General features: G+C 31.1%; 2 protein-coding genes across 6 annotated transcripts in view; one reads left to right on the forward strand and one right to left on the reverse strand.

The window, feature by feature from the left end:
- Window positions 1–372: 372 nt before the first annotated feature.
- On the reverse strand, window positions 373–23292 carry LOC106067968 (leukocyte receptor cluster member 8 homolog). Of its 4 annotated transcripts, none has more exons than XM_056019994.1 (17): window positions 23166–23272; window positions 13760–13821; window positions 9531–9919; window positions 9363–9420; window positions 8965–9223; window positions 8668–8869; window positions 8506–8547; window positions 8065–8211; window positions 7584–7853; window positions 7264–7449; window positions 7004–7139; window positions 6793–6882; window positions 6409–6543; window positions 5424–5492; window positions 5169–5298; window positions 3842–4049; window positions 373–3417 (listed from the first exon to the last, which is right to left on the reverse strand). In XM_056019994.1, exons 3-17 carry the CDS (start codon window positions 9908–9910, stop codon window positions 3258–3260), a joined length of 2472 nt encoding a protein of 823 aa, XP_055875969.1. In that variant the 5' UTR covers window positions 9911–9919; window positions 13760–13821; window positions 23166–23272; the 3' UTR covers window positions 373–3257. The 4 variants fall into 4 exon arrangements, with proteins under 4 accessions (XP_055875969.1, XP_055875968.1, XP_013082699.2 ...); XM_056019993.1 differs by having other exon boundaries at window positions 9531–9922; XM_013227245.2 differs by lacking the exon at window positions 13760–13821 and having other exon boundaries at window positions 23166–23292.
- Window positions 23293–26520: 3228 nt separating this feature from the next.
- The window catches only part of LOC106060390 (cAMP-dependent protein kinase regulatory subunit), a 136981-nt gene continuing 136691 nt past the window's right edge, over window positions 26521–26810 (forward strand). Inside the window, exon 1 of one of the 2 annotated variants that reach the window (XM_056019995.1) lies at window positions 26521–26712. In XM_056019995.1, the coding sequence (XP_055875970.1) occupies window positions 26548–26712 (165 nt within the window). In that variant the 5' untranslated portion in view covers window positions 26521–26547. The remainder of the gene's footprint in view (window positions 26713–26810) is intronic. The other variant, XM_056019997.1, reaches the window with a different exon arrangement.

Genomic DNA, 26810 nt, shown 5'->3' on the forward strand with positions numbered 1-26810 from the left:
CCGACAATGCAATTACAATGGAGAATGATCAAGTCAACCGTTTAATAAAAGGGATCAGTCTGTCGCCGCTTAACAATAAGTCCAAAACATGCATAGCTCTAAAAACGCTAACAAATCAAAGTCTTTGTTGTTTTTATCATGATGTTATAGTCGCTATATAAAACACAACTCTTGTAGCTTAGGCGTAGACATATATTACAAGCTGTTAAATCTTGTATTGTGGTAGGTAGATCATAATCTAAGCTTATTTGTGTGACAATGTGAAATATAAGAATGCGTTGTTTTTTTTTTTATTTTAACACGAATTCAATAAACAGATCTTTAGGCTTTGACAGCTACACACAGAAGAAAAAAAATGTAGAAAAGAAAACATTTGTTTTGATTACTTTATTCTTGAAAAATCATTGTCTGAAAAAATACATAGGAGGTGAATAGAATGATCAGTTGAAACAATGACAACATTGAATGATCACTACAACATTTCCTTGTGTACACATACAACATCATAAAGAGGGGAAATAATAAGAGACCACAAACTTATGAAATAAGAAAATGCATTTCAAAACTCTTGAAGTCAGCCTGCACCAATCAGTGATGCCAGTTACACATGTGAACTTACCAAAGTTGTTTTATCTTCAAACCTAACATTAAACATTGGTGCTTACCTTGAATAGAGTTGTGAAATTAATGATAAAAAAAAAAAAATAAATGAACACAATAAGTCTTTCAAAGTCTAAGCAAGAAGACAAAGTCAATGTCTAGAACAAGTAAGACTACAGAGCTCTTCTAATGTTCAACAACAAATGCTACAAATATCAATATGTATGAATGAAGTTTAAAGTTAGAGAGCTGTACTTACAACATTTCCAGGTGCTATAAAGCATTGTTTATAGAGTGTTTAAAGACCAATACAAGTTTCATGAGAAATGAATTATATAATGGTAGTGATAAAACTTTTGGTCTCCATTTAAGAAGTGAACTCATTGAAACCAACATTTAAACTTGATTCACAATGCAGATGTTTGTAGCATACACACACACACACTTTTCAAAAGTAAGTTTCTAAGAAAATCTATTTACATGAATCATTATAAACAATATGAGGATCATGTCAACCTGAAACAAAGCTAAAGCATTAGCATGAGTATATAATACATCATCAGCAGAGAGCCTCCAGCAGATCTTGAAGTCATCACTTGCTTGGACACACACAATGTTCTTTATGTTGGTAGTGCCTGCACTTTATCCTAAAATCCCCCTACCCACAAGTAATTTTCCCCAATTGAAAAAAAAACAGAAAAAAAAAGTTTGCCACTCACTGCTCTACCTTAATGAAAATAATGATTTCTTGTGTTTCTCTGAGCAATATTTCCTACTCATCTCTTGCTTGTGTCTGCAGTCAATTATTCATCTTTTGCCAGAGTCAGCAATCAGCTATTCATCTCTGGCCTGAGTCAACTATTGATCTCTTGCTTGTGTCTGAATTCAACTATTGATCTCTTGCTTGTGTCTGCAGTCATCTATTCATCTCTTGTTAGAGTCCATGCATCTAAGCTTTTCCTGTACTGTTTTTTCTTCAAGGCAATGGTGATGGAGTGCAATTGTGTCTTTTTGAATTAATGGTGCAGTTAGCTAATCATTAGTTGCTTTTCAACTTGCTGTCAGCTGTTACATGTTTCTAGCTCTAACGTGTTGGCTTATTAAATTCATCCTGGCAGCTGTTACATATTGGTGAGACATTGCTTGTTTCTTGTAATGATAAAGTTATCTGTTCATCTGTTGCTTCTTTCTAAGATAATGGTGAAGTCATCTATCACTTGCTTCTTTCTAAGATAATGGTGAAGTCATCTATCACTTGCTTCTTTCTAAGATAATGGTGAAGTCATCTATCACTTGCTTCTTTCTAAGATAATGGTGAAGTCATCTATTGGTTGTTTCGTTCTAAGATAATGGTGAAGTCATGTATTGGTTGCTTCTTTCTAAGATAATGGTGAAGTCATGTATTGGTTGCTTCTTTCTAAGATAATGGTGAAGTCATCTATAAGTTGCTTCTTTCCAAGATAATGGTGAAGTCATCTATCAGTTGCTTCTTTCTAAGATAATGGTGAAGTCATCTATCAGTTGCTTCTTTCTAAGATAATGGTGAAGTCTGTTCATCTGTTGCTCGTCTCTAACATAAATGTCATTTATCAGTTTCTTCTTTCTAAGATAATGGTGAAGTCATCTATCAGTTGCTTCTTTCTAAGATAATGGTAAAGTCTGTTCATCTGTTGCTCGTCTCTAACATAAATATGAAGTCATCTATCAGTTGCTTGTTGCTAAGATAATGGTGAATCTATTCATCAGATGCTGGCTTGTAAACTTGAAGTTGCAGTGAAAATATACATCTTTAGCTTTGTGCAGTCAGCTAATCACCTATCATCTAAAAGACTGACAGCATATTAATCTGCTCTTTGAAAATTCTCATCTCTTGATTACATACTAGGACAACCATGTAGTTATTTCTTGTTTCCACAAAATTCTGATAACTAGGCTTTTAACATCTTCAATCTTGGTGCTTGCAATGCCAAGGAAGTCAGTCTAATGCAGTCACATCACAGTCAATACCTGACTATTTAACTTGCCACTGATATGTTTATGCACTAAATTTCTTGTCAGATATTTTCTTCTGTCAAAACTAACTGGTACTGTTGTATTTTTATTGATCCTATTCGGCTGCATCTGGTTTCCTTTCTGTAAACTGTACAATAATTAAATATCTGTATTTGCTGTTCATTTTCTGATTGACATCATAAGCTTGACTAAATACTGTATATAATTTATTATTTAAGGATATACAATGAAATTTCTCCAGGACTTTGCCGTGAAAACATGACCAAGTAAGATGGCTAGGAGCAGTAAGTGACAAAATCTTTAATTTCTATGTTTTCCCTATTCATAAATTGAATAGTAGATGCAAATGATTTCTGTGCTAGCATGGCATGTTGAGACCTGAAGGGGAAAGGAAAATGGGTAGAGGCCAGACTGAATGGGTTAGATGGGTGGTCTTAACACAACATGAACATGCTAAGAAATCAGGGTCTTTAATTAAATGTCTTTTTAATATCTGAAGCCACAAACCAATGAAGAGTATGAATTCCTTATGAGGGTGACATAAAGGATTGTCCCAGTGAGAATGACTCACATAATTGTCTTTGATGCACTATCACAGATTGGAAAACAAACAAATTTAAAATTTAAAAAAAAAGAAACATTTGCTATAAAGTCTGAACAACCGCCATGTTAGCTTTACAGTCAATATTGGTGTTGTTGTCTGTGAATGTCACCCCCTTTTCTTGAAGAAATTCCAAACATTTACTCTTGTCTGTAAATGCCAACTCTTTCTTGAAAAACTCAACTGGTAGAGATGGTCGATACCTATTATTTGTTAGACATCAACCAAATTGACAAAAAGAGCAGACAATGTGAGGGACAGACACATAACGAGATGTAATCATTTGGTGAGCACAACCGCATAGCAGCCAGGCAGATGTCATAGAATGAATGAAATAGAAGAAAAAAGAAGATTATTAATAAAATGCTTTTAAAAATTTTAAATTACAAACCATTAAAAAAAATAAATATTCGCATTTATATATATATATATATATATACATAAAGTTGGAAAAAAAAAAAAGTATACTCACACTTGCCCTGAAAAATAAATCTGATTAGAACATCTACAATAATATATCCCAACTTACCTATACAACTACTTTAGAGATGTGTTTATATTTTAATAATATTGCTAGCTTAACAATATAGAGTAGTTATTTACTAAAAAATCTAACTGAATACATACGCTTTGAGCAACAGCTTGAGAGCACTCTTACGGACCCTGTCAATAAACCAATCCATCAGATACCCTGACATTTTGGGAGCCTGTTCATATAATTTAAAAAACCTGTGATAATTATTAAGGGACCATGCTATTCGAACATCCAAAGCATGCTTTATGCATTCATCTTTTCTACACTCAGGGGTCAATGAAGCCAATGCAGTTGTTAAATCTGAAAAGAAAAGATACAAGAAGAAAAATCTCAGAAATCACTAGAAAGAAAACCATAATAGATATTAAGGTAGTTGGCTAGAGCATTGTTGTTTTATATGAGGACTATTAAGTGAAATTCATGATATTAAAATCCTTGTAGAATATTGTCTGTAACATAATAAAAAAAATTTCTCAGAATGTAATTATTCATTTGTATAACTATTTAACCATAAAATCTATCTATATATATATATATATAATTTTCTTCATGGCTCATGAGTTTATACTTCAAATAAAGGAAAGATCACTCTTTTATTTCTGCAAGTCGGACTAGAGTTACCTTACGGGAAAAAAAGGAGGGGGGAGGGGGGGGGAACAAGTAGTATTCACATGTCACAAAATAGCAGGGCTGGACTTATCCGTTGTGACCAAGAAGTCATGGAAAGATCACTCTTTTTTCCTTTCTACCCCACATAGTTTTAGCGGCGAAAAAAAGATGGGGGGAGGAGAACAAGTAATCTACTTTGTATTCGCCCGTCACTAAATAGCAGGGCCAAACTCAACCGTTGTGGGGCCTATGCGAAACGCATTTAGAGGGACCAAATTTGGGTAGGTATATGGATAATAAGTTAAATTTAAGAGTTTGTATTAGAAAAATTTGTCTTTGCATTTTATTCATTCTTTACAATGTACAGAACTACTTTATGAGCCTTGTGTGTAGCGAAGTCATAAAGTATATCATAGATCACGCTCAATAGCAAGAATTACCAAATGCTTCAATCTATCTACGAGAATTGTTGACCTCAAGTAATTCTTCATTAGTTTGAGGCACGAGAAGCTTCTTCCATCAGATTACACAATTATGGGTAATGCATAATGCCGGTTTTATTTATCGCACATTGGATTGGCGTTTTCCATATTGAATGACACCCCAAAATGACAATTTTTGTCTATATATATTTCATGAGATTTGTATTTTTCAAGACTTTTTTATAATTTCCGGAGATTTCCATGAATTTTTAGTACATTGGCAATTTCAGGAGATTTACAGGAGCTCCTGGTAAATCAGGCGGCCCTGCAAAATAGCGGCGTATGCTACGCCTTGTCAACTAGTTCAATTATAAAAGCTGTTAGTTACCTAAAGTATTTGATGTATATATGTAATAAAGAATTCGGTATGCCTTGAACTCTAGTTGATTTCCTTTTAATCCTTCATGATACAAAAGCTTCAACTGAGTCTGACACTGGTTAAACTCTTCATGGTCACCCTAAAATTTAAGAGAAACTTATGATTTTTTGTTTGTTTTTTTATTTTATATCATCAAAACATTTTTCAAACCTGTCTAGCAAAAGATAATGAATATATTAAAAAACTTGTAGATAATTTTAATACCTTTTCCATGGCTATTCTAGCATGCGTTTCATAAACACGAACAGTAAATCCATCTCGTATACCTTGCACCTTTGAAAAAAACAAAAACAGTCATCTTTTACATTGCCAAATAGTTTTCTTTTCAAAAATACAATAATGTATGAGACTTAAAACAGTGTAGCTTGTTAGGCTACTTGATTTGAGTTTCAGAGTCTCAAAAAAATACTATTGCATCCGGCCCTTCTCTATTGACCCATTCGAGGCCAGCAGTACACAGGGATGCTTCTCATAGCAATACAACAATAAAAAATGTTTCTTAAAAAATAAAATTAAGCGTCTGCATTTCTCAGCATTTTATACTTAATGCAATATCTAATTCTTCTGCTTAAAAAACAAATCGTAAACCCACAAAGAGAGTTGCAGAAATAAGCAAGACAACAAATGTGTTCTTAAAATGATGTAACTAATTTTAATTATAAAGGCTCTATTTACCAAAAATTTGAAAAATGCATTTCATATAATTAGCCGCCAAGTACATTTTTATTAATTTTTAAAAAATTAAAGCTTAGCAATAGATTTGCGCTGTCACTATAATATGTTATTATGACAATTATTTCGTCATGTCCATTAGAGAACAATCACAATATTCCCCTTGAATGAGTATGAAATACACAAGTAAACTTTTGACTGGTGTTAGGTTTTATTTTACTTTTAGTACCTAGCAACTTTAAAAATCTAGTTGTTCCCCAAAAAATTCCACAAATATTGATTACATCTTGTCTATTTAATTGACAATGTATACTCCCAATTTATTTACTTTGGAATAGTAAGTAAAATTACAACTTTGGGACTACTAATATTATTTAGCATCCGGCCCTTCTCTGAAATGACCTATAATTAAGGTCAGCAGTACACAAGGATGCCCAATATACATGACAAAACTAAGAATGTTTAAAATTATGACATATACTGGTATGTGTGTAGGTAAAGATAAATGTATACATACTGTGAGATCCTGCCGGATAGACTTTAACTGCTCACAAGCATATCTGTAGTCTGTTTTTTTCTGCCATTTCTCTTGAACATTTATCAGGGCTTTTTTCAACACTACCAAAGGACGAATTTGTTTTGGATCAGGAGCCTGAAAAGACAGGAAAGGTGTACAATTGATATTGTACATAAAAAATATATTTGTATTAAATTTTTTTATATTAAATAACTGTATGATTCAACTAGATCAAAAGTAGCTAGATGAACTACTTTTGAAAACAGGGTAATGAAATCAACAAATACTATAGCATCCATCCCTTCTCTGGATAGACCTAGAAAAGGTCAACAGTACACAAGGATGCATTACAACTACACATCTTCAAAAGAGATGTAAAATTACCCCTGTAAGTCGAAGGTAGGGCTTCTCTATGTCTTGACAAGTTCCCACTACAGTGAATTCTTCCAAATCAATATCTTCATCTTTCATACTCTGCAAAATTAAAACAAATTAAAAAATAATATATATATATATATATATAAAGCTGATGCATATTCACCTGTTTTGATGAGAAACTAAGAAATATTCCATCTAAAAAACAAAAATAGCTTACTGAATTCATGGAATCATTCACAGTTATAGATATTTTCTGTCTTGGCTTGCTGAGTTGACCAGCAAATCTAGCAGCTCTGATTTCCATTCTTTCTTTTTTCATTGGATCATTGTCATCAAGAGTAAATTTTAAGGATCTTATTAAAAAAAAAAATAAAAAAATAATAATAATAAAAAAAAAAAAGATACAGAAAACATACACTTGCAATGATAGCACTTGTAGTACTATTAATACTTTTTTCTTTAAAAATGTCCATTTACCCTTTAAAATGGTTCACTTTTTTGTTCTTTTTATTTGTCGATAGTGTCAGAGTTTCACCTTCGCCTTTCGCTGTAATTTTACTACCCCTGCCTCTTGGTGTTTTTGATCCACGACCTCTACTTTTTGTAAATTTTCCTCTTGGGGAAAATGATCTATTAGATTCTGATGATGGGCTTCGACTGTCACTAGAAATAAGTTAAAAAAAAAAAAAAAAGGAATAGGGATTAAGTTAAAAAATAAATAAAGCTGTCTGAACAAATAAAAACATTTATTTTCTTAGTCTAGATATATATATGTATATATATATTTTAAACACCACCTGCTACGTCGAAATCTTTTTCTTCTTCTCCCTGGGGAACTAGAGCGTGACCGTGAGCGAGATTTAGACCTTGACCAAGACCTAGATGAGCTAGAAAAAGAACGGCTTCTTGAGTCTCTATAAGTTGGCACACGATCTCTGGAATATAATGGTCTTTGTGGGATACCCATTGTTCTTTGACCTAAGGAGCCTCTCCCATGTTGAAAATGCATCCCTCTTCCACCTCTAGCAAACTTTGACTGGCCTATTTCACCCTGGTTCAGATCAAAACTGAAAAAAAAAAGTAAGAAAACATACATGTAAACAATAAAAATTTATTTCATAGAAAAAGATAAATGCTAATCAATTTTTTAATTTAAAAACTCTCAAGCAACAACCCATTAACAACTTTTTAACAAAAGCATGTAAAAACATAAACATAATTATTTGTTTTATGCAAAACTGTTGCATTAGAACTATATATCAGAGACTCATAACTTACACTGGTAATGGTTCAGATTCCCAGTTAACAGCATTAGCACCACCAGGTGAGTTAAAAATTTTTGTTAATTTTTCTTTGAGAATTCTCTCGACCTGATCTTTTTGGCTTTCATTAACAACAGAAGCAAATGCTCTTTGCACATAATCTCTGAAACAAAATAAATTGGGAACATAATATTATAGAAAAATATCCTGACATTAGCACTAAACTTCTTTAATTCTTTCAATGAGCTTTAAAAATCATTGTGCGATGAATTAGATAGCCCTCCAAAAAAGAACTTTAATATGTAGAAAAGAGATCATTTATGTGTTAGAATTCAAAAGAAAAACTTTCTAGCATGACATTTTGGTCAAAGAAGCAAAAGAAAACAACAGTATGATGCAAATAATAATCTTATGTACACAATAAAATGAAAAAATGAAAGTGTGTGCAAGAACTTACTTTAATGGCTGAGGCCATTCTCCTGCAGCTTCTGGGTCTTTTCTGCAATTATTAAAATTAGTTAAAACTATAAATAATTATTTTTTTCACATTAAAAAAAATCACACATTGATATAAAAGATACATTTCCATTGAGAAAAAAAAATGAAATAAGATACTTACGGGTTACCACTTTTTGAATCCTCAGATAATTTGTCTGAGCTGATTTTCATACCACTTTCAGAATTAGATTTTGTGAATGATAGGTGAGATGTGTCTCCAGGGGAGAATTTATTGTTTGGAGTGTGTAATGGGTTATCCACAATATTGCCATTAGCATTTTTGCGTTTCGGAAGTTGAAACCGAATTCCAGAAACCCCTGGAGCTATATTTTGGGGAAAAAAAAATGTAGCATATAAATTAATAAAAAAAAATTTATAGAAATTTAAAAACCTATTTAAAAGTTACATATTAGCTTACCTTTTCTCATATTTCCTCTAGGAGTGAGGTTCATAAAATCTGTTGAGGTATTTTCATGTTGGTTATCCAATCCTCTGTTATCCTCTTCTCTGTTCTCATCATTAAAGGAATATCTTTGAGGAGGTGGTCCTCTAAAATTGGGATGCTCTGAAGAACCTATTGCTGGGCTCCCAAAAGAACCTGGCCTAGGACCAATTGGTGGTAGATGTCCACGGGGACCTTGATTATTACTGTAATTACCTGGTCCAAAGTTGTTTGCCTAATGAAATATGTTTTAAAAATCTGTCTTTACTTTAAAAAGATTAATTAAGAACTATATAAACACTTATTCATACTTGGTTTAAAAAATAATTAAATCAGGGATAAGTGAAAATTATTTAAAAAAATAGAAATCATACCCATGGCGGTGGTGCTCCATAAGGTCCACCCATAAATCCTGGTCCACCATAACCATAACTTTATTTAAAAAAAAAAAAAAGGCATTAAAAACTTTTTTTTCTTTAGGTTATTTGCTTAAATAAAATTATCCTTTTCTACAACAATAAAAATTAGAATCATTATCTTACTTGCTATAGCCATAGGGTAAATACCCATTTGGAGGCCCGTATCCCATGCCTGGTGGAGGATAACCAAAAGCATATGGATTCTGAAGAGGTCCTTGATTCATATGAGGTGGTATAGGTGGACCACCCATATCTAGTCCATTTTGAAAATTAGTAGAGTTTTCTGATGAACTTGTGCTTTTTAAGTCTTTACTGTCCTGATCTGTCCCATCACTGTCATCATTATTCTTTGATCCTTTGTTGGTTGATTTTATATTTTGCAATGCCTTCATGGCATTGGTCCATTCTGGGCGGTCTGGAAATTCTTTTGGTTTATTCTGATCCTCAAGGGCTTTTAGAGCAGTCATCCATTCTGGTTTTAAGTCTGTTGTCATTGTTGCCATCACAAATCACTACTTAGGGGTTAAGAAAAAAAATTAATTAAAATATAATTTTTAATGCTCCTTTTTTTTTTTAGTTCATAAATGAATGAATGAATTAATGAGTAGATAAGATGAAAAACTTTAGAAGTTGGATAGACACACTAACTAACATACATTAATCCAAAATCCAATGAACATTGCAGACACTAGCCTTTATAAACTGAAATCTTTCTGGAATTATTTCCCATGTTCTGCAAGGGGAAGTATAGAGCAAAACTAAACTGGGAATGACAGTGAAAGCATTGCAGACAAAATTTGAATGGGTAGAGGGAAACAGCATGGTGGGAAAAATAATGACCTAGGGCCAGGACTTGATCAGGGTTTAGCCGATGAAGAGAAAATGGAAAGGAAAAAAAATATGTGTGTACTGAATGGTGAGGTGAGACAAAAAAGTAGAGAGATACGAGAAATTCCTCATAAAACTTAGCTAATTATTATACAGAACTATTTATTGTTCTTTTTTTTTTTTAAGGAAGCTGCTTTAATATTTGTTTTGTTTACATTCATGGCGAGTAAGAATAAGAATCAAAGTATGTCCTTGGTTCGGCTTGATCCAGTCTATTTAAAGCAATAATGAGAATAATAATGTAGTGGGGGAAAAGATGTTGCCTAAAAGAAGACCCCCCCCCCCAATAGACTACCAAGAACATCGATGTGACACAAGGGAAAATACTGCAGTCCTACTCTAGACTAAAATCTAATGTCGTAAATGAGAAGTTACTGATCATCTGATGATTTTTAACTTTTTTTTTGAGAGTTTAGTGAATATGATGATAACACTGTGACTACTAATCACAAGAGTACGATAGTATAGACTCTAGTCTACATATGTGAAAATCCGGAAGTCCTAGTGTAAAAACATGGATTCAAATCTTGAGATCTGTTTTTCTTACTTTCTGAACATTGCTAAAAGGGGTGAATATGATTACTTTTTATATTGAGGAACATTGTTTTTATGTGGACTTTAAACAAAAATGTGTATTTTCTTACTTTTTTTTTAACTTTAAAGTATATTTGTTTTTACTTTTACTGATAATCATTTCAGGTTACATTTAAGAAGTTGATTTTTTTTTTCCTAATAGAATATATATCTGGCTATATTTCTGCCAAGTTTTATCATGATACCTTGCTTTGTTCAATTGTTATCGATTATAACGTTTAAACAAATTTGCACTTCTTCCTGTGGGATTTTCAATTTTTTTGAAAACTGAACTATTTGATTAATAAAATCATGCATAGGCTAGTAGATATAACAATTATGCATGTGTCTAATAGTTATAAAAGAGTTTTTAAAGCTTTATCTATTTTTTATAATTTTAAAGCGCATTTGAAAAAAAAATTTTTCGACTATTTTTGATTCCACTTTTTAAATATTTTGTTATTTTCTGCCACCAACGCCGCCATTTTGTCCACACCTCTCTGACTTTCTTGAAGCTCCAGACAAGATAATTTCTTTATTTGAGCCAGCGAGACTCTTTCATGTCACTTGCTCCATGTCAACAATGTTGGGTCAAAACAACAACAAAAAAAAAAAAACAACTTTCTAACTGTTAAACATAATGATACTCAATACAGTTGATACAGTCATAATTTATACACCATTGGAAAGTTCTTTTAAAGTATTTTAATGATTGATGTACTAACGAAAAATTGTTTTTTCAAAGATACATTTTTTATTTCACCTCCCTAAATCAACTAAATGATGTAGTAACGAAATATTATTTTTTCACCTCCCTACAATGGCTACATAATAAAAAAAATTACATAGTCCATACTTATAATCTTACTCATAGATCTAGTAAAATCTAGTTCATACTTCATAGTAATATAGTTTATATACTCAATATACTGATACTCATACTACTGAGCTACTCATCAGTCATACTCATAGTAACTCATATTCATAACATCTCTTTCTCTAGCCTAGAATAGATCAACTTCTAAAATAGGCTGTTCAGTCCGCCTGAAAAATCGTCCGTATTTTTTTTTGTCCCACTTCGCCGCGAAACGAGGTTAGGGTATCCCATTTTCTTTTTAAAAGCCTCTTGTAAATATAAGTTTTAATCTTTTTGTAGAGCACTGGCAATTAATCATTTTAAAATGCCTTAATTTAAATGCTTTAAAAATTAGATTGTAAATAAAAAAATTTCTTGCTTCGGACAATAAAATAAAAAAGAAACCTTGCGATTTTTTTTAGAAGTTATTAAAAGATTTTTTACTTGAATTTTTGTGCAATAATAGCTCATCATTTTAAAAATATAATGTACTCATTTATTAACTATTAATTTACATGTATATTAATAGAAAAAAACAACACACAGAAGAAAAAAAATTATTATTAGTTCGCTGAGCTAAAAATATGAAAAAAAAAAATTGTAATATTTAATATTTTTTAAAGTAATTAAATTTTTACTTTAAATTTTGCAGATTACAAAGTCATTATAATAAAGACACATTCCCTCTCCATAATCTAGCATTCAAACACTATAAAAGTTAATCTAAATGAAAAATTCCTATGTGTGCTTCTAAAAATAGCTCGTGATAGACAGAAATTGACCATTTCCAGAAAATCACAGTGTTGGTTGTTACTAAAAATAGATTTTAACCATCAACTTTGAAAATTAATATCTAAAGAGTGCGCCAAGCTACAAAGTTCAAACTTAGCACACATATATATATATTAACATGCTAAATTCAATAGAATTAGTGAGATTGTTGTAACCATAAACACTTTTATTTTATTTAAAAAAGAAAATTTTACCCTTCTTTGTCTTTGTTAATTTTAATATCAAATATCTTTAAAGTGCGCCAAGAGAATTTAATGAAATTTGAAATATACACATTTCATAATATGATAAATTATTGTAGCAAACAGCATTGTTGTAACTTTTATGGGAAAAAAGTTGTAAAAATGTCAACTTTCACATAAACTTTTGTTAAGAAAAATTTAACAGATTGGCTTCAAAAGCAAATAAAAATGATCTCTGATATTTTATGTTTACAAAAAGTAATCATAATTAGTCCTCAAATCAAATACAATATGCTAAAACTTTGATGGAAATGACCACCCCTAAAAAAAAGGGTAAAATGTGCTGACACACTTTTCAGCCATTTTTTGGGAGAAAAAAAAAAATGGATCTATAGTAAAGTGCTAAGTTCGAGCGCATTAAGCCCGCTGGCAGCAATTTTCAAGTTTGGATTTTTATAGCACCGTAACGGTCTGACCTATGATTAAACTGATGGTATCTCTGAATTTCTCGTCCTTTTTTCTATAAAAATAGATTGGATTTAATGTATCACTAGGCTTAGTTAAAATTAAATACGAAGTCAAAGAGGTGTAGGGTAAGTATCGCCAAGCGTACTTTTCCTCGAGCGAATTTTTCCCCAGTTAGTAAGCTCGATCGGGTTGATGGAAGGTTCAAGCAGATCAAAGAAAATATATCTAAAAACATGTTTTAATATTTAATTTTTACTATAAAGTCATTTTCTTTTTACTCCAGCACAAGAACACTATCCATTGCACCATTTTCCACCCTCCACAACTTCAAATAGTCTCTTTGAGCTGTTGAACCATCAGACTTAAAAATAGCCTTAATCCCATTACCCATTTCCCTTACTACCGGGTAGTAAAAAAGAATAATTCCACGCCTCCTGAGTTTGACCTCACCATGAACTTAGCCTTTACAAGGAAAAGGAAATAGTATGTGTCGGAAGTAAAGAAAAAAGGTGCATGCGCAGTAGCAATATAGTAGTAATTTGGTAAACATTCAAATAAAAAAGTTATAGCAATAAAAAGTGAACTGTTTGAACCTCTTGTCAAATCGGCACTGCTCGAACTTCGCACTTTACTCTAGGTCAGTTTATCAAAGTACCTAATATAGATTAAAAAAATAATTCAAAATGACAATGTAAGACAAGACAACCAAAAGTGGGACAAACAAATAATTAAAATACAAAGGCAAAGAAGAGGTCAAAATAATTAACTAAAAAATTTATAACTTTTGAACTAATTATCCGATTTTCAAAATTCTTTTTGTGTCATTTATATCTCAAAATTATCCATCTAGCTATAGTGGTTTCATTTAGATATGTGAAAATCCGTAAGACCGGAAGTTAAAAAATGTCATTAAATTTTGAGATCGTTTTTTTCTTACTTTCTGTACATAGGCCCTTAATTGAAATCGATTATGATTTTAAATCCATTGGAATCGTTGCTAAAGGAGGTGAATATGGATACATTTTATATTGAGGAACACTTTTTTCATGTGGACTTTAAAAAAAAAAATGTGTATTTTCTTACTTTTTGTGTACTTCAAAGTATATGTATTTTTCTTTTTACTGATACTCATTTCAGGCTAAGTTTTAGAACTTGATTTTTTTTGTGCTAATAGAATATATATCTGGCCATATTTCTGCCAAGTTTTATCACGATACCACGTTCACTTTAATTGTTATCGATTATAATGTTGATGCATAAATTTGCACTGCTCCCTATGGGATTTTTTATTTTTTTTGAAAACTAAACTATTTTAAGAATAAAAACTTGCATAGGCTAGTAGATATAGCAATTATGTATAGGTCTAAATAGATTTTAAAGAGTTTTTTGGGTCCCTCTATTTTTTTTTATTTTAAAGCGCATTTGAAAAAAATTGTTTCAGCCGATTTTGATCCCACTTTTTAAATATTTTGTCAATTTCTCCCATCACAACGCCGCCATTTTGCCCACACCCCTCAGACATTTCTTGTAGCTCTAGACCCGATAATTTGTTTATTTTATCAATTTTTACATTCTAAACAAGTGAAGTTCATAATTATAAAGGAAATCAGATTTGTGAGCTAGAAATTTACCTATAATACTAGATCTACTATTAAATTTCTTATTTAATAAGTAGATTTATCCTCTACGAAACTCAATTCCAACTTTTTAACTTTTTGAGCGGGGGGTGTGTCTCGCTGGCTTAGCGAGCGAGACGCTCTCTACTTCGTTGTTCCATGTCAACCAATGTTAGGTCAAAACGCCACAAAAAAAAACATAACTTTCTAACTGTTTAACTTACATTCATAATTTATACACCATTGGAAAGTTCTTTCAAAGTATTTTAATAATGTACTAACGTAGGCACTTCAACAAAAAAATTTGTTTTGATCATATTGTTTTGTAATTGATATCATTAAATAGAGCTTGGTGTCCCATTTACAAAAATATCAAATTTATCTTTCTATGATAAGTAGAAGCAAAGTTATGATTTTTTTTGTATTTATTTTTTTTTCCTTCTTTGGCTTTGTATTCAATAAAAAATTTTGGTACCCGAATTTTGACTTTTTGTTATTAAAGCATGCATATCTTTCTTATTATTCAATATTTTTGGTTCAAATTTTCAGAAGACTTTATGCATGTTATTTAAAGTGTGATATGACCCCAATCTTTCATCTAAGCCGATTTTTCATACTTTTACAGCCGGGCGGAGCTGAAAATAGAGACGTCAAATTTGGTCAAAATTTGACTTGATTCAAGCACAACTTTTTTATTTGTCAATATTTCCTTTTCAAATTTTCAGGAGACTTTACATGTTCTTTATATCATTTTATAACCCCCAAATCTTTCATCTAAATTTATTTTTTATACTTTTACAGCCGGGCAAAGCTGAAAATAGAGACGACAAATTTGGTCGAAATTTGACTTAATTCACGCACAACTTTTTTATTTCTCAATATTTCCATTATAAATTTTCAGGAGACTTTACATGTTCTTTATATCATTTAATAACCCCCAAATCTTTCATCTTTATCTATTTTTTATACTTTTACAGCCAGACGCAGCTAAAAAAAAGAAAAAAAAAAAATTTGGTTGGAATTTGACATTCATGCACAACTTTTTTATTTATTAATATTACCATTTCAAATTTTCAAGAAACTTTAAACATGTTATTTGCTACAAAAATAAATATTAATTTTAAAGAAAAATAGCAATTCAAAATTGTGACATTTATTTTTAATAATTGTACAACGGGAACAGCTAGATTTTTTTCAAATATTGACGAAAACTTGTTTTTATTTCTTAATATTTAATCATAAAATTAAAAGGAGACTTTAAACAGCTGGAGTATGAAAAATTAATCTTTAAAAAACATTTTTAAAATATTGACCTTTTTTTTTTTTTTTACCAAACTAAACAAAAAAAAGCAGATGTAAAATTACAAAATATTTGGATATGGGGGGGGGGGGGGGGGGGGGGGGATAAAATTTATATATATTGAAAAGCTGTTTTAGTTTTTAGGCTATTTCTCAGATTTTCTCCCATTAAATTTCACATAAAAAAAATAGATCTAAATTTAGTCCTCAACATTCTAGATCTAGAAACTAGTATTAGTTTATTAAAACAATTAAGTATAGACTAGACTAGTATATTGTATATAAAAACAATAATCTTATCTATCTTTATTATCTAATTCTGGATTTCATTCTATGCATCTCTGTCCCTATTCTAGAAAAGAGATCTAAGCCTAAATCTAAGTATTAGACCTAGATCTACACTCTAGTCAACTCTAGTGTATGATTAAAACAATAATTTGATTTTTCTACATTATCTGTTGCTTCTCTAGATCTATTACTAAATAAATCTAGATCTACATTAATACGAGTTTTTTTGCTTCATTATCTATATTAATAAACAAGGAAACTTCGTTTTAATAATCTTTTAGAAGTATTTTATTACTACTTCCGGTAGAATTGATAGCAAAATGGCTACTTTCGATTTGGTGGTCATTTTGGCATTCATATACCAAGAGTGCCATCCAAAATAGCTTAATAATCACATGTGATTCTTATGTAGATATGGATACTACAAATTACTAACCAATATAAATAATTACAAAACAAAAATAAAAAAGTAATCATAGCTGGAACACACACTAATTTTGGAAACTTAAAAAAAAACGATCTAGTAAACCAATCCCGTCAAATTTGGTATCAAAAGAATCGCCATTTTCTCCCCGACAAAATGATACTCTAATCTAGAAGATCGGTTAAAAAATAATGACGTTTTACGCACTTTTCCGACGGTAACCGGGAACGCGACCGAAACCATGAGGACCAGTTTTTAAGCAGACTTCCGGCGTACTAAAATAGCGATGTTGAAGTACCCAAGTCTAACGAAAAATTGTTTTTTCAAAGATAATTTTTTTATTTCACATCCCTATTTCATTGCATATAAGTAAATAACTATTTTATCACTGAACTCCCTATCTAAAATCTCAATAATATTGAATGTGAATCTGATGATCTCAATCAACTCATTGATAATGATTTGACCATAACCATGCCATTGCCGCCATTACAGCCATGATTTGCGATATGATTGTTGCAATAAAATGAAATGATATAATGTGAATATATGATTTATATGTCATTAGCTATGCGAAATTCCCCGGATGTTTACTAATTTTGAGTGGCGCGAAAAGTGTGCCGCCATTTTGAACTTTTATTTGTATTTGAAGTATTGGTGCTATTGATTTTTAATTAACAATAAATAAATAGTTGTGTTAGAAAGGATTTCAACTGTTATTTTAGAAGTGGGAACATATTTTCTAAAATAATTAATTTAAAAAATGACAAGAAAAAAATATTTAATGTAAAAAATTTTTTTTTACATAAACTCGATAAACGTTTGTCATTTTTGCAGAACTACCACATAATGTAGGTTGAATTTTTTGTTTAGAAGCTTTGTTTTTCGTGTAGTTAATTAATGCAACCATATAATCAGTGAAAAGTAACTATCCTATCTATAGCACATCTAATTCTATTTTGATTTCTGTGAGGTGACCGTGAGTTGCTAGTTTACAAAATGGCGTCCAATGGGACAGATCGACACGACCCAGTCGTATTGTATAGTTCTAGCTGAAAAAAATACATTTATGTCGTTTTTTTTTCATTGAAATTGACTTCATTGTGTAGAATATGCATTTGTGCATTTATTTTATATCGTTTTTATATGTTTTAAAATGCACAAATGCTCCTATTTAGTTTTTAATCATGCAGGTTATAAGTAAAAAGGCGAATTCAAATTCTTTGGTCACGTGATTAAAAATACAATTTTGCCCTGTAGTCAGGTGTAAACATTTAATTTGAGAATGGAAAATCTTAGATCTAAATTCTAGTCTGTATCACTAGATCTAGGTTTAGAGCAAAATTTTTATTCAGTAATCAGTTAGTTCTATATTAGATAGGCCTATATTAGATATAGATCTATAATCTATTTAATATAGACTAAGTAAAATATCAATATAGATTTAAGTTAGAGATTCTAAGTCTATAATAAGTTAACTTAAATAGACCTAGACTAGTCTAAACTTAGACCTAGACTTCCTAGATCTAATTCTAAAGACTAAAGTAGATTACAATTGATAAATCATAAATGATTAGTTATTAGTTAGATTATCATTTCAGATGATTTCATTACTGTCATTAGACTTGGGGGGGGGGGGGGGGGGGGGGCTTGGGCTTAGGTCTAGCAGATAGCTAGATTGTCAGTCACTAGAGTTAGAGTATAGACAAGATTAGAGATAGACTCAACCTGAGGCCTGAGAGTGAGAGGGTAATAGAATAAGATATAGATCTATATAAATTATTATAAATCTAGATATTATAGACAGAATAGATCTACATATAATATTATATAAATATTATAATAATACAATTATATAATCATTCTTAATTTTTAATTATACTTAGCTTGATTACTTGATTATACTTGATACTAGATCTAAATCTAGTTTATAGATCTAGTCTAATAATTAATTTTAACCAAATATAATAATATATCATTTTATAATAATAATAATACATCTAATAACAGTAGCCTACTATAGAATATATTAATATATCTCATATCTGTAAATGATAGATCTAGGTCTATTTTCTAATGTAGATCTAGAATTAATTCTAGATTATATCTAAAATGAATAATTTGTCACAGTACCAATCTACATTAGAATATATATAGACTCTAGATCTATATTGACTATATCTAATAATTTGGCCTCTAGATCTATATCCTATATTCTATATTGTTATATATACTACATACTAGTATATACCTATACTGTAGTAGCCCTAGCCCTAGATTAGATTTAGATATAAACATAAGAACATTATGAAATAGGAACATGATCATGTAATCTTATCTAGATCTAATTCCTACTTCACCGTAATCACTTGTTAGATCTAGCTGTTAGATAGATTTACATTTAGAAACAGATCTATAATAGATTCAACAGTCTATAGACAAGTATAGAGATCTAGTAATAGATACTTGAAAAAAATCCAGATTTCTTTTAAGTTAAAAGTATTTGGAATTATAATTTATCAACTTTATCAAAGTACTTAGCTTGATGGCTTAGAAAGTTTATGGCAAGACATAAATATTGTCATGCTTCTATATCTTTAATCTTGATTTACAGATAAAGTCATATTTTTATTATAAAAATAATATCAATAACTTAACTAGTATATATTGAGTTCAAATTACTTTTATATATATATATAGTGAATGAATATAAATTTAGACTATCTGGAGCCACTAATTTGGTATACAAAAAACTCCTTATAATCATCTTATACTGGATAGATAATAGATACCAAATACTATTTATAAATAAGTTTATGTGTGTGTATATATATAATATATATATTTATATATATATATACACATGTATATATATATATATATACATGTATATATAATATATATATATTATATATATATATATATATATATATATACATGTATATATAATATATATATATTATATATATATATATATATATACATGTATATATAATATATATATATTATATATATATATATATATATACATGTATATATAATATATATATATTATATATATATATATATATATATTCCACAATAATTATTTTTTATCCATGTTTTGATTATTAAAGCCAACTATCATGTCTATAAACAACAGTATCTTCATACACATCAGAATGTGCTTAATACAAGATAATATACTTTCGAGCAGAGAGGTCCTAAGTTCGAAGACTTGGATTTTTAATTTTGGGATTTAAAGATGCCATTGAGTCCACTCAGATATAATGGCTACCTGTCTTTAATTGGCCACATGACACCTTTGTTCAAAGCCAACATTCCCTTTCATATTGTCTAATTGACAAGAATTAATTATTATTTTGTTCATCGTCAGTTCTATGTGTTTTTCCCTGTTGTCACATCCGACAATCACTTTATTTAAATTTTATTGTTATATCCATTTTATTATGCTACACCTCACATTAAAAGTCATAGTGTTGGTACAAAGATTATTTCAAATGTTGATTTTTTAAAATAAAAATTGTACCTTTAAAAAACTCTTAAATTAGTTGGAAATCTTGGTATTTGAATTTACATAAAAACCTTATTATTTACATAGACTTGTTTAATTAAACATTTTCTAATTAAACAAGAAAACAATAGTATACTTTTATTCAGCACATTCTAAATTTATTAAAAGATTTATAAATGTTTTTGTAATATATGATAAAAATTGATGAAATGGAACCTATTTTCATTCAATTTTCAACTATGCACAATGTTAGTTCAAAACGCGTAAAAATGACTAAAATAAAATAAAAAACTCCCAACTTTTGAGCCTCTTGCAATAATCTATATATCAATGGAAAGCTTTAAACAAGTACTTCAGTCGACTATTAGAAAAAATTCATATTAATATGAAAATAACATTTTATTCTAAAAAAAAATGATAATTGAAAGATAATAGTAAAAAAATTTTTAAAAAATTTAACATAAATAATTTTATAAAACATTAGTATACTTTTATTAATCTCATCCTAAACTTAATTCTGATATAATATTTTTTTCGCTCTGCGTTAAAAAATAGCAAAATAATACGCATTTTCAGAAAACATCGTTAAATGCTGAGTAAAAACACATTAAAATTTTTTATATTTTTTTTTTAACTGTTGAGCCTATAACATGATTCTATATATCATTAGAAAGCTTAGGAAAAGTGCTTCAATAATCATATATATAAAACTTGTAAAAATAAAATTTTAACAGAAATTTATTTAAAAAATAAAAAATGATAATGTCATATTGAGTTAAATAAAAATTTGAAAAAAAAAATAATTTATTAATTAGTTTCATAAACCACTTGATATTCCAATTAAGCACACCCTAAGCTTTAATTTGATATATGGTTTTTAACTAAGTGATGAAAATGTGCAAAATAGTATGCCTTTTTCATTCAATTTTTATATAACTTGGTGGCATGGTTTCCATTGATTTAATGCTAAGTGAAAATACGTTGAAAAATTTTTTTTTTAATTATTCGTAAGGCCTATACCAACATTCTATATATCATTGGAAAGCTCAGAAAATGTACTTTAACAATCTAACATCAAAAATATTGTTTTTCTTTTTTTAAAAATTTTGTCACATACCTAATGTCATTCATAAATTCATGATTCAGTAATTCAGTTCAGAGATTCATGATTCTGACAAACCTGCCTACCAAAAAAAGTCCAAATGCGTAACGCTGATGGTCAAAATGCGTATTTTGGCACCACAATGCGTAACACTTACGCGAACCACTATTTTGTCATATATATATATATATATTATATATAATATTAGATCTAGATGTCATGATTAGATCTACAATCTAAATCAATACGACAATAGAGATGATATCTAGACTAGATTTGGATCTATGTCTATATAATGAATATAATCTACTCTAGATCTGGGCTCAAGAGTGTTACCGATGCCGTGAATCCGCTACAAACGTAGGTCTACTCCAAACTTTCGTAAGCCTACCTTCATCCTTGATCTATTCTATACTATGACTAAGAATTTAATCTAGACTAGATCTAGACTAGATGGTAGTAGATGTTATCGATCTAGATCTAGTCAATCTAAATCATACTGCAACTAAATTGGATCTAGATTGTAGAGTAATGTAGAGACTCATGACATAGCGTAATCATCAATCGTAATGTCGTAATGTCTAGCTAGATCTATTCCTGTATAACAAGTTATCTAGATTCTAGATCTAGAATCCAGATCTAGATCTAGACTAGATATCTACAATGTCACCCAATGTGTTTTGAATCGATAGCACTTCGATATTTTTTTCTATACAAATGAATACGGGAATCAGGGATTCTACTAATGAACTTACAAAAAAAAAAAAGTCACGTTGGTGTATCAGCTAACTGACGGTACCAACCCGCCACTCCCTCACTCTCGCGTTCTTCATTTCTAGACTAAATCTACAGTAACTTACGTTTATCGAACAAATTAAGCTCATTCGCCGACATTTTTTATGTTTGAATTTGTGTATCTCCGTAAAAATTAGACCTAGAAAAAAACTGATTGTATCTATGAACTCCTCATCCATTTTTCTTAAAAAGTAGACATGTTTTATTCTATTACTACTCATAGTTAAACTTATATTTGATGTTAAAATGGGTCAGGTTGATGATTTCAAAAGCTTAAATTATCGAACACTTTTTTAGCTTTATCTTATCTTATCGAACATATTAATAACTTATCGAACACACGAGAAGTATGGTGTTTTAAAAGTGTTATAATCTTAAAATTTTGTGAAAAGTATGGTGTTTCAAAAGTGTTATAATCTATATTTTTTTTTATTTATAATATCATTTTCTTTTTACGCCATGTCAAGAAATACAGATTTTTAGTCATTTTCAAATGGTCCACATCGAAGGAATCTATCACTGATCAGCTCTGCTAGGAGAATTTTAAAAAATACAATGGGGTGTTCGATAAGTACCTTAAAACGAAGGTGTTCGATAGATGTAAGTTACTCTAATTGCTTTTAAGAACCAATCAACGTATAGATCTGGACACAATGTGTTCCCCCACCTTTTCTTTCCCCCCCCCCCCCGGCCAACAAAACAAAACGGCTTAGCGTGACCTCCGTGACCGCTCGTAAGCTAGTCAAGAGAGGGAGGAAAAAAGGATACGAAAAGCGTAACGCGACGGGTTCAATGCGTATTTGCGTACTGACGGTCATTTTTGGGAGATTTTGCGTAACGAATACGCATTTTGCGTAACGGTAGGCAGGTCTGATTCTGAGTTTCCCACCACCACTGACCCACCCGAAAACTCTTTAGGTCTAGATTATAAATTATACATCTACTAGACTATAATATTTACCTAAAAAAAAAGAAATGTAGATCTAGACGATCTAAAACAGGAAAGTAGTTGATCGCGTGAGTGTAGAGATACTGCGCTCGATCAAAATGGCGGAAAAATTCCGGAAATGAGTAATAAGAAAAGAAAAAAAGAAAATGTTAGGCCAGATTTTGATAGTTTATAAAATCAAATAATATATAATAATTGCAATGTCTTCGATTTCGAAGATTATGGATAAGTTCAGTGTTTCACATGATCGCTATAACCCAAATGTGACATGCATATTTTCCCATTGTCCGTCTTCTGCGCCTGTCTTTTCTTTGTTGGTCCAGCAGTTACTTTCCTCTATGCCAGTGAGGGCGAAATTGCACCTGAATTATATCTTTATAGCGCTTACGGGGGTGCTAATTTGAGCCACTAGCGGATCCAGGGGGGGGGGGGGGGCAGTAGGGGCGATCGCCCCCCTCCCCACTCGACAGACTTCCTCCCGAAAGGGGGGGGGGCGTACGAATTTTAGTAAAGAAATCACACTATTTGTATACGGATTTATTAGTTATGTTAATACTATTTACTAATTATTTATATTTCAACCTTTTTTTAAAAGATTATTTCGCCCCTCTCTAGTATGATGACCGATTGGGTTGAATGGGGAGGTGGCGATGGCATCAATCCCCCCCCCTCAACCATAAACTTTCGAGTGGGGGGGTGTCCAATTTATTTGTGGAAATAACAACTTGTTAACAGATTCAATCAAATATATATATATAATTAAAACTAGTTATTGATATTTTAACCAATCTTTATATTATGTCGTTCCCCAGTTAGCCGATTGGGTAGGGTGGGGACGAATACATCTACTGCCTTTCCCACTTAAATCCTTTGAGTGGGAGATGGCGGTCCTACTTTTATTTTGAAATCATAGTTTGTGAACAAAATTAGTTAAATTACTATATACTTTTTATATTATATCGCTACACTTCTGGTATCTAGCCGATTCGGTGAGGTGGGGGGGCATATGGCTTCCACTACCCTCCCCACTCTAGCCCTCTGAGTGGGGAGGGCGGTCTATTTTTATGGAGAAATCATAGTTTTTGAACAAAATTAGTTGAATATCTATATAATATAAGGTACATATTGTAGATTATGTCGCACAGAGACTCTGATTTCAAAATTTATCATTAGTAAATTTAAAATGAAAAAGGGTTGTACCAGGTGGGAGGCGCGATACATGCAATCGCCTTCCGCCCATGGGAATACGAATACTTCTTTATTTTTGTATTTTAGTTAAGACATTACATTTTTAAAAAATATGTCATTAATATAATTTATATATGCTCTAAATTAAATTCTTATATCGAGTCGCTCCACCCCCTATTTTCTAATGCCAAATGTAACCATTAGCAGAAATTTAAAAAGGAGCGAGGATTAACGTTTTCACTCTACCTCCCTCTCCCCTTTCCAGATGAAAACATGACGTTTTAAAACAGAATAGTCAAATATGGCAGAGATTATGTAATTGCACACCAATTTATCTTAGTTATTTTAAGAAAGTAGGCACGCTCGAAACGATTGAAAGCTATCCACAAACAGCCATCCATATATACACCGACGGGTCAGCCTTCAAAGCCACCATCAATGCTGGTCTTGGTGCCTTCCTGGTCTTACACAAAAATAAACACTTTGAAATAAGTACACCCTGTGGCGACTACTGCTCAAACTTCCAAGCTGAAATTGAGGCAATTACCATAGCTTTGCAGACAGTCGAAAACAAATTATATGAAGGGATACAATCACCATCAGATATTGTTGTCTTTACAGACTCCCAATCCACTCTTCAAGCACTTAACAGCAGCACCTCAAAAAGCCCAAGAGAGTTGACAACACTAATAGTTATAATACATCAACATCACATTACAGTGGGTCCCTGGACACATTGGCGTCATGGGAAATGAAAGGGCAGATAAACTTACAAAGGCAGGATCATCCATGGAACAACCAGATAGACCTGTAAACTACCTCACCCTAATGTCAATGTTAATCAACAACCAGAAAGAGGAGTGGCTCAACCAATGGGCATCAGGAAATACAGGCAGAGCCCCCGCAAAGAGCAATCCACAATCTTCCAACTAAGAACAGGATACACACGTTACCTCTGTTAAATTACCATCTCAACAAAATAAATTCCACACAACTCTCCATTTGCAGACACAGTGCCCACCCTTATGAAACCATATCCTCCTTGAAAGCCCCTTCCTAATCCACCTTAGGCAGACCCTACTTTCACTACAACCCAACATAACCAACAACATGTACGGCAGTGCTGAACAACTGAAGAGAACAGCACACTATTTTCCTTTGGCACAGTCTGCAAGAGCTCATATCTCAGCAGCAAAAAGCTGGCTAGAAGAAAAAGAAGAATGCAAGATGTAAAATTCGAATTCGTTTTCGAAACCAGATTTTGTGCTTTAGAATGGTTTCAAATTCCTCGTTTTTCATTATTTCAATAAGATGCTCCTGTATAATAAATGATTTATGTCATTATTTGTGATTGTAATCGGAGTTTATTGATGCGCAAAAGGTCTCGATACGCAGTCAGGAATATCCAAGTGAAGAATATTTTCAAAATTTTGGTTTAGGTTATCGTGAAATAGTTTGTAATAGTCATATTAAACAGTATTAAAGGGCGAGTTGATTATTATTTGAATTATCCGATCAGATTAACTGACTTGTAGTGTTTCTGTCTTTAGTGGGCTCAATGGTTAGGATGTTTAGGTAGTATGTCTTTGATATTAAATAATATTTCTATTACTATTATTATATTTTTAGGTTAATCACTTTTCAATTGTTTATGATTTAATACTTGTGAATTACGAGAACTTACAAATAAAAATAAAAAAAAGCCCACAAAAGAGGCAAGATGGCCCATAAAAGAGGCACATAAAGCCCAATAAAGAGGCAAAGAAAAGAGGCCTAAGGCCCAAGGATTCCTATGATGATAAAGCTAAAATTGAATAGCGCAAATTCTGAGGTTTCCTTTAAAAAAAAAATAAAACAATCTCCCACCACCTTCCACATCCCCCAAAAAGTGCTTAAATGTAGATCTAGCTACAACAAAAATCTAGATATAAAGTTTCTACAAATTAATTTCCTTATAAATTAAATGCTCTAATTAGTTCTTATTAGGTTAATCAATGGCGATTTTTTAAAAATGTTGATATTACGGTTGCGATCGCCGTTGCGAACGCAGGACGAATGAATGAATGAAAGAATCAATGTGTAATGTTAGCATGGCGCTCATTGGATAAAATATATTGTTAACAAAATTAAACCAATCGGTGTTGGCTTTACAATTACTCATGTTGTGTATCTGAAAATAGTGAAACAAGAACATAAAAATCCTAAAATGGCGACTAACACAGACGAAGAGCAGAGTCTGAAGGAATGCGAAGCATATGTCCAAAAGCATAACATTCAACAGTTGCTAAAAGAATGCATTGTACAGCTTGTGGTCAATAAACCAGATAATCCCCTACTATTTCTTCGTGACCATTTTGATCGTCTCGAGAAAGTAAGTAATCTTAGTCTAGTCTAAATCAAAATCTACGTCTAGATATATAGTATAGTACTATAGTAATAATAGTAACCGTCTACTCTTTTTTAAGTTTC

Source organism: Biomphalaria glabrata, chromosome 2 (genome assembly GCF_947242115.1).
Source record: "Biomphalaria glabrata chromosome 2, xgBioGlab47.1, whole genome shotgun sequence".
NCBI lineage: Eukaryota > Metazoa > Mollusca > Gastropoda > Planorbidae > Biomphalaria > Biomphalaria glabrata.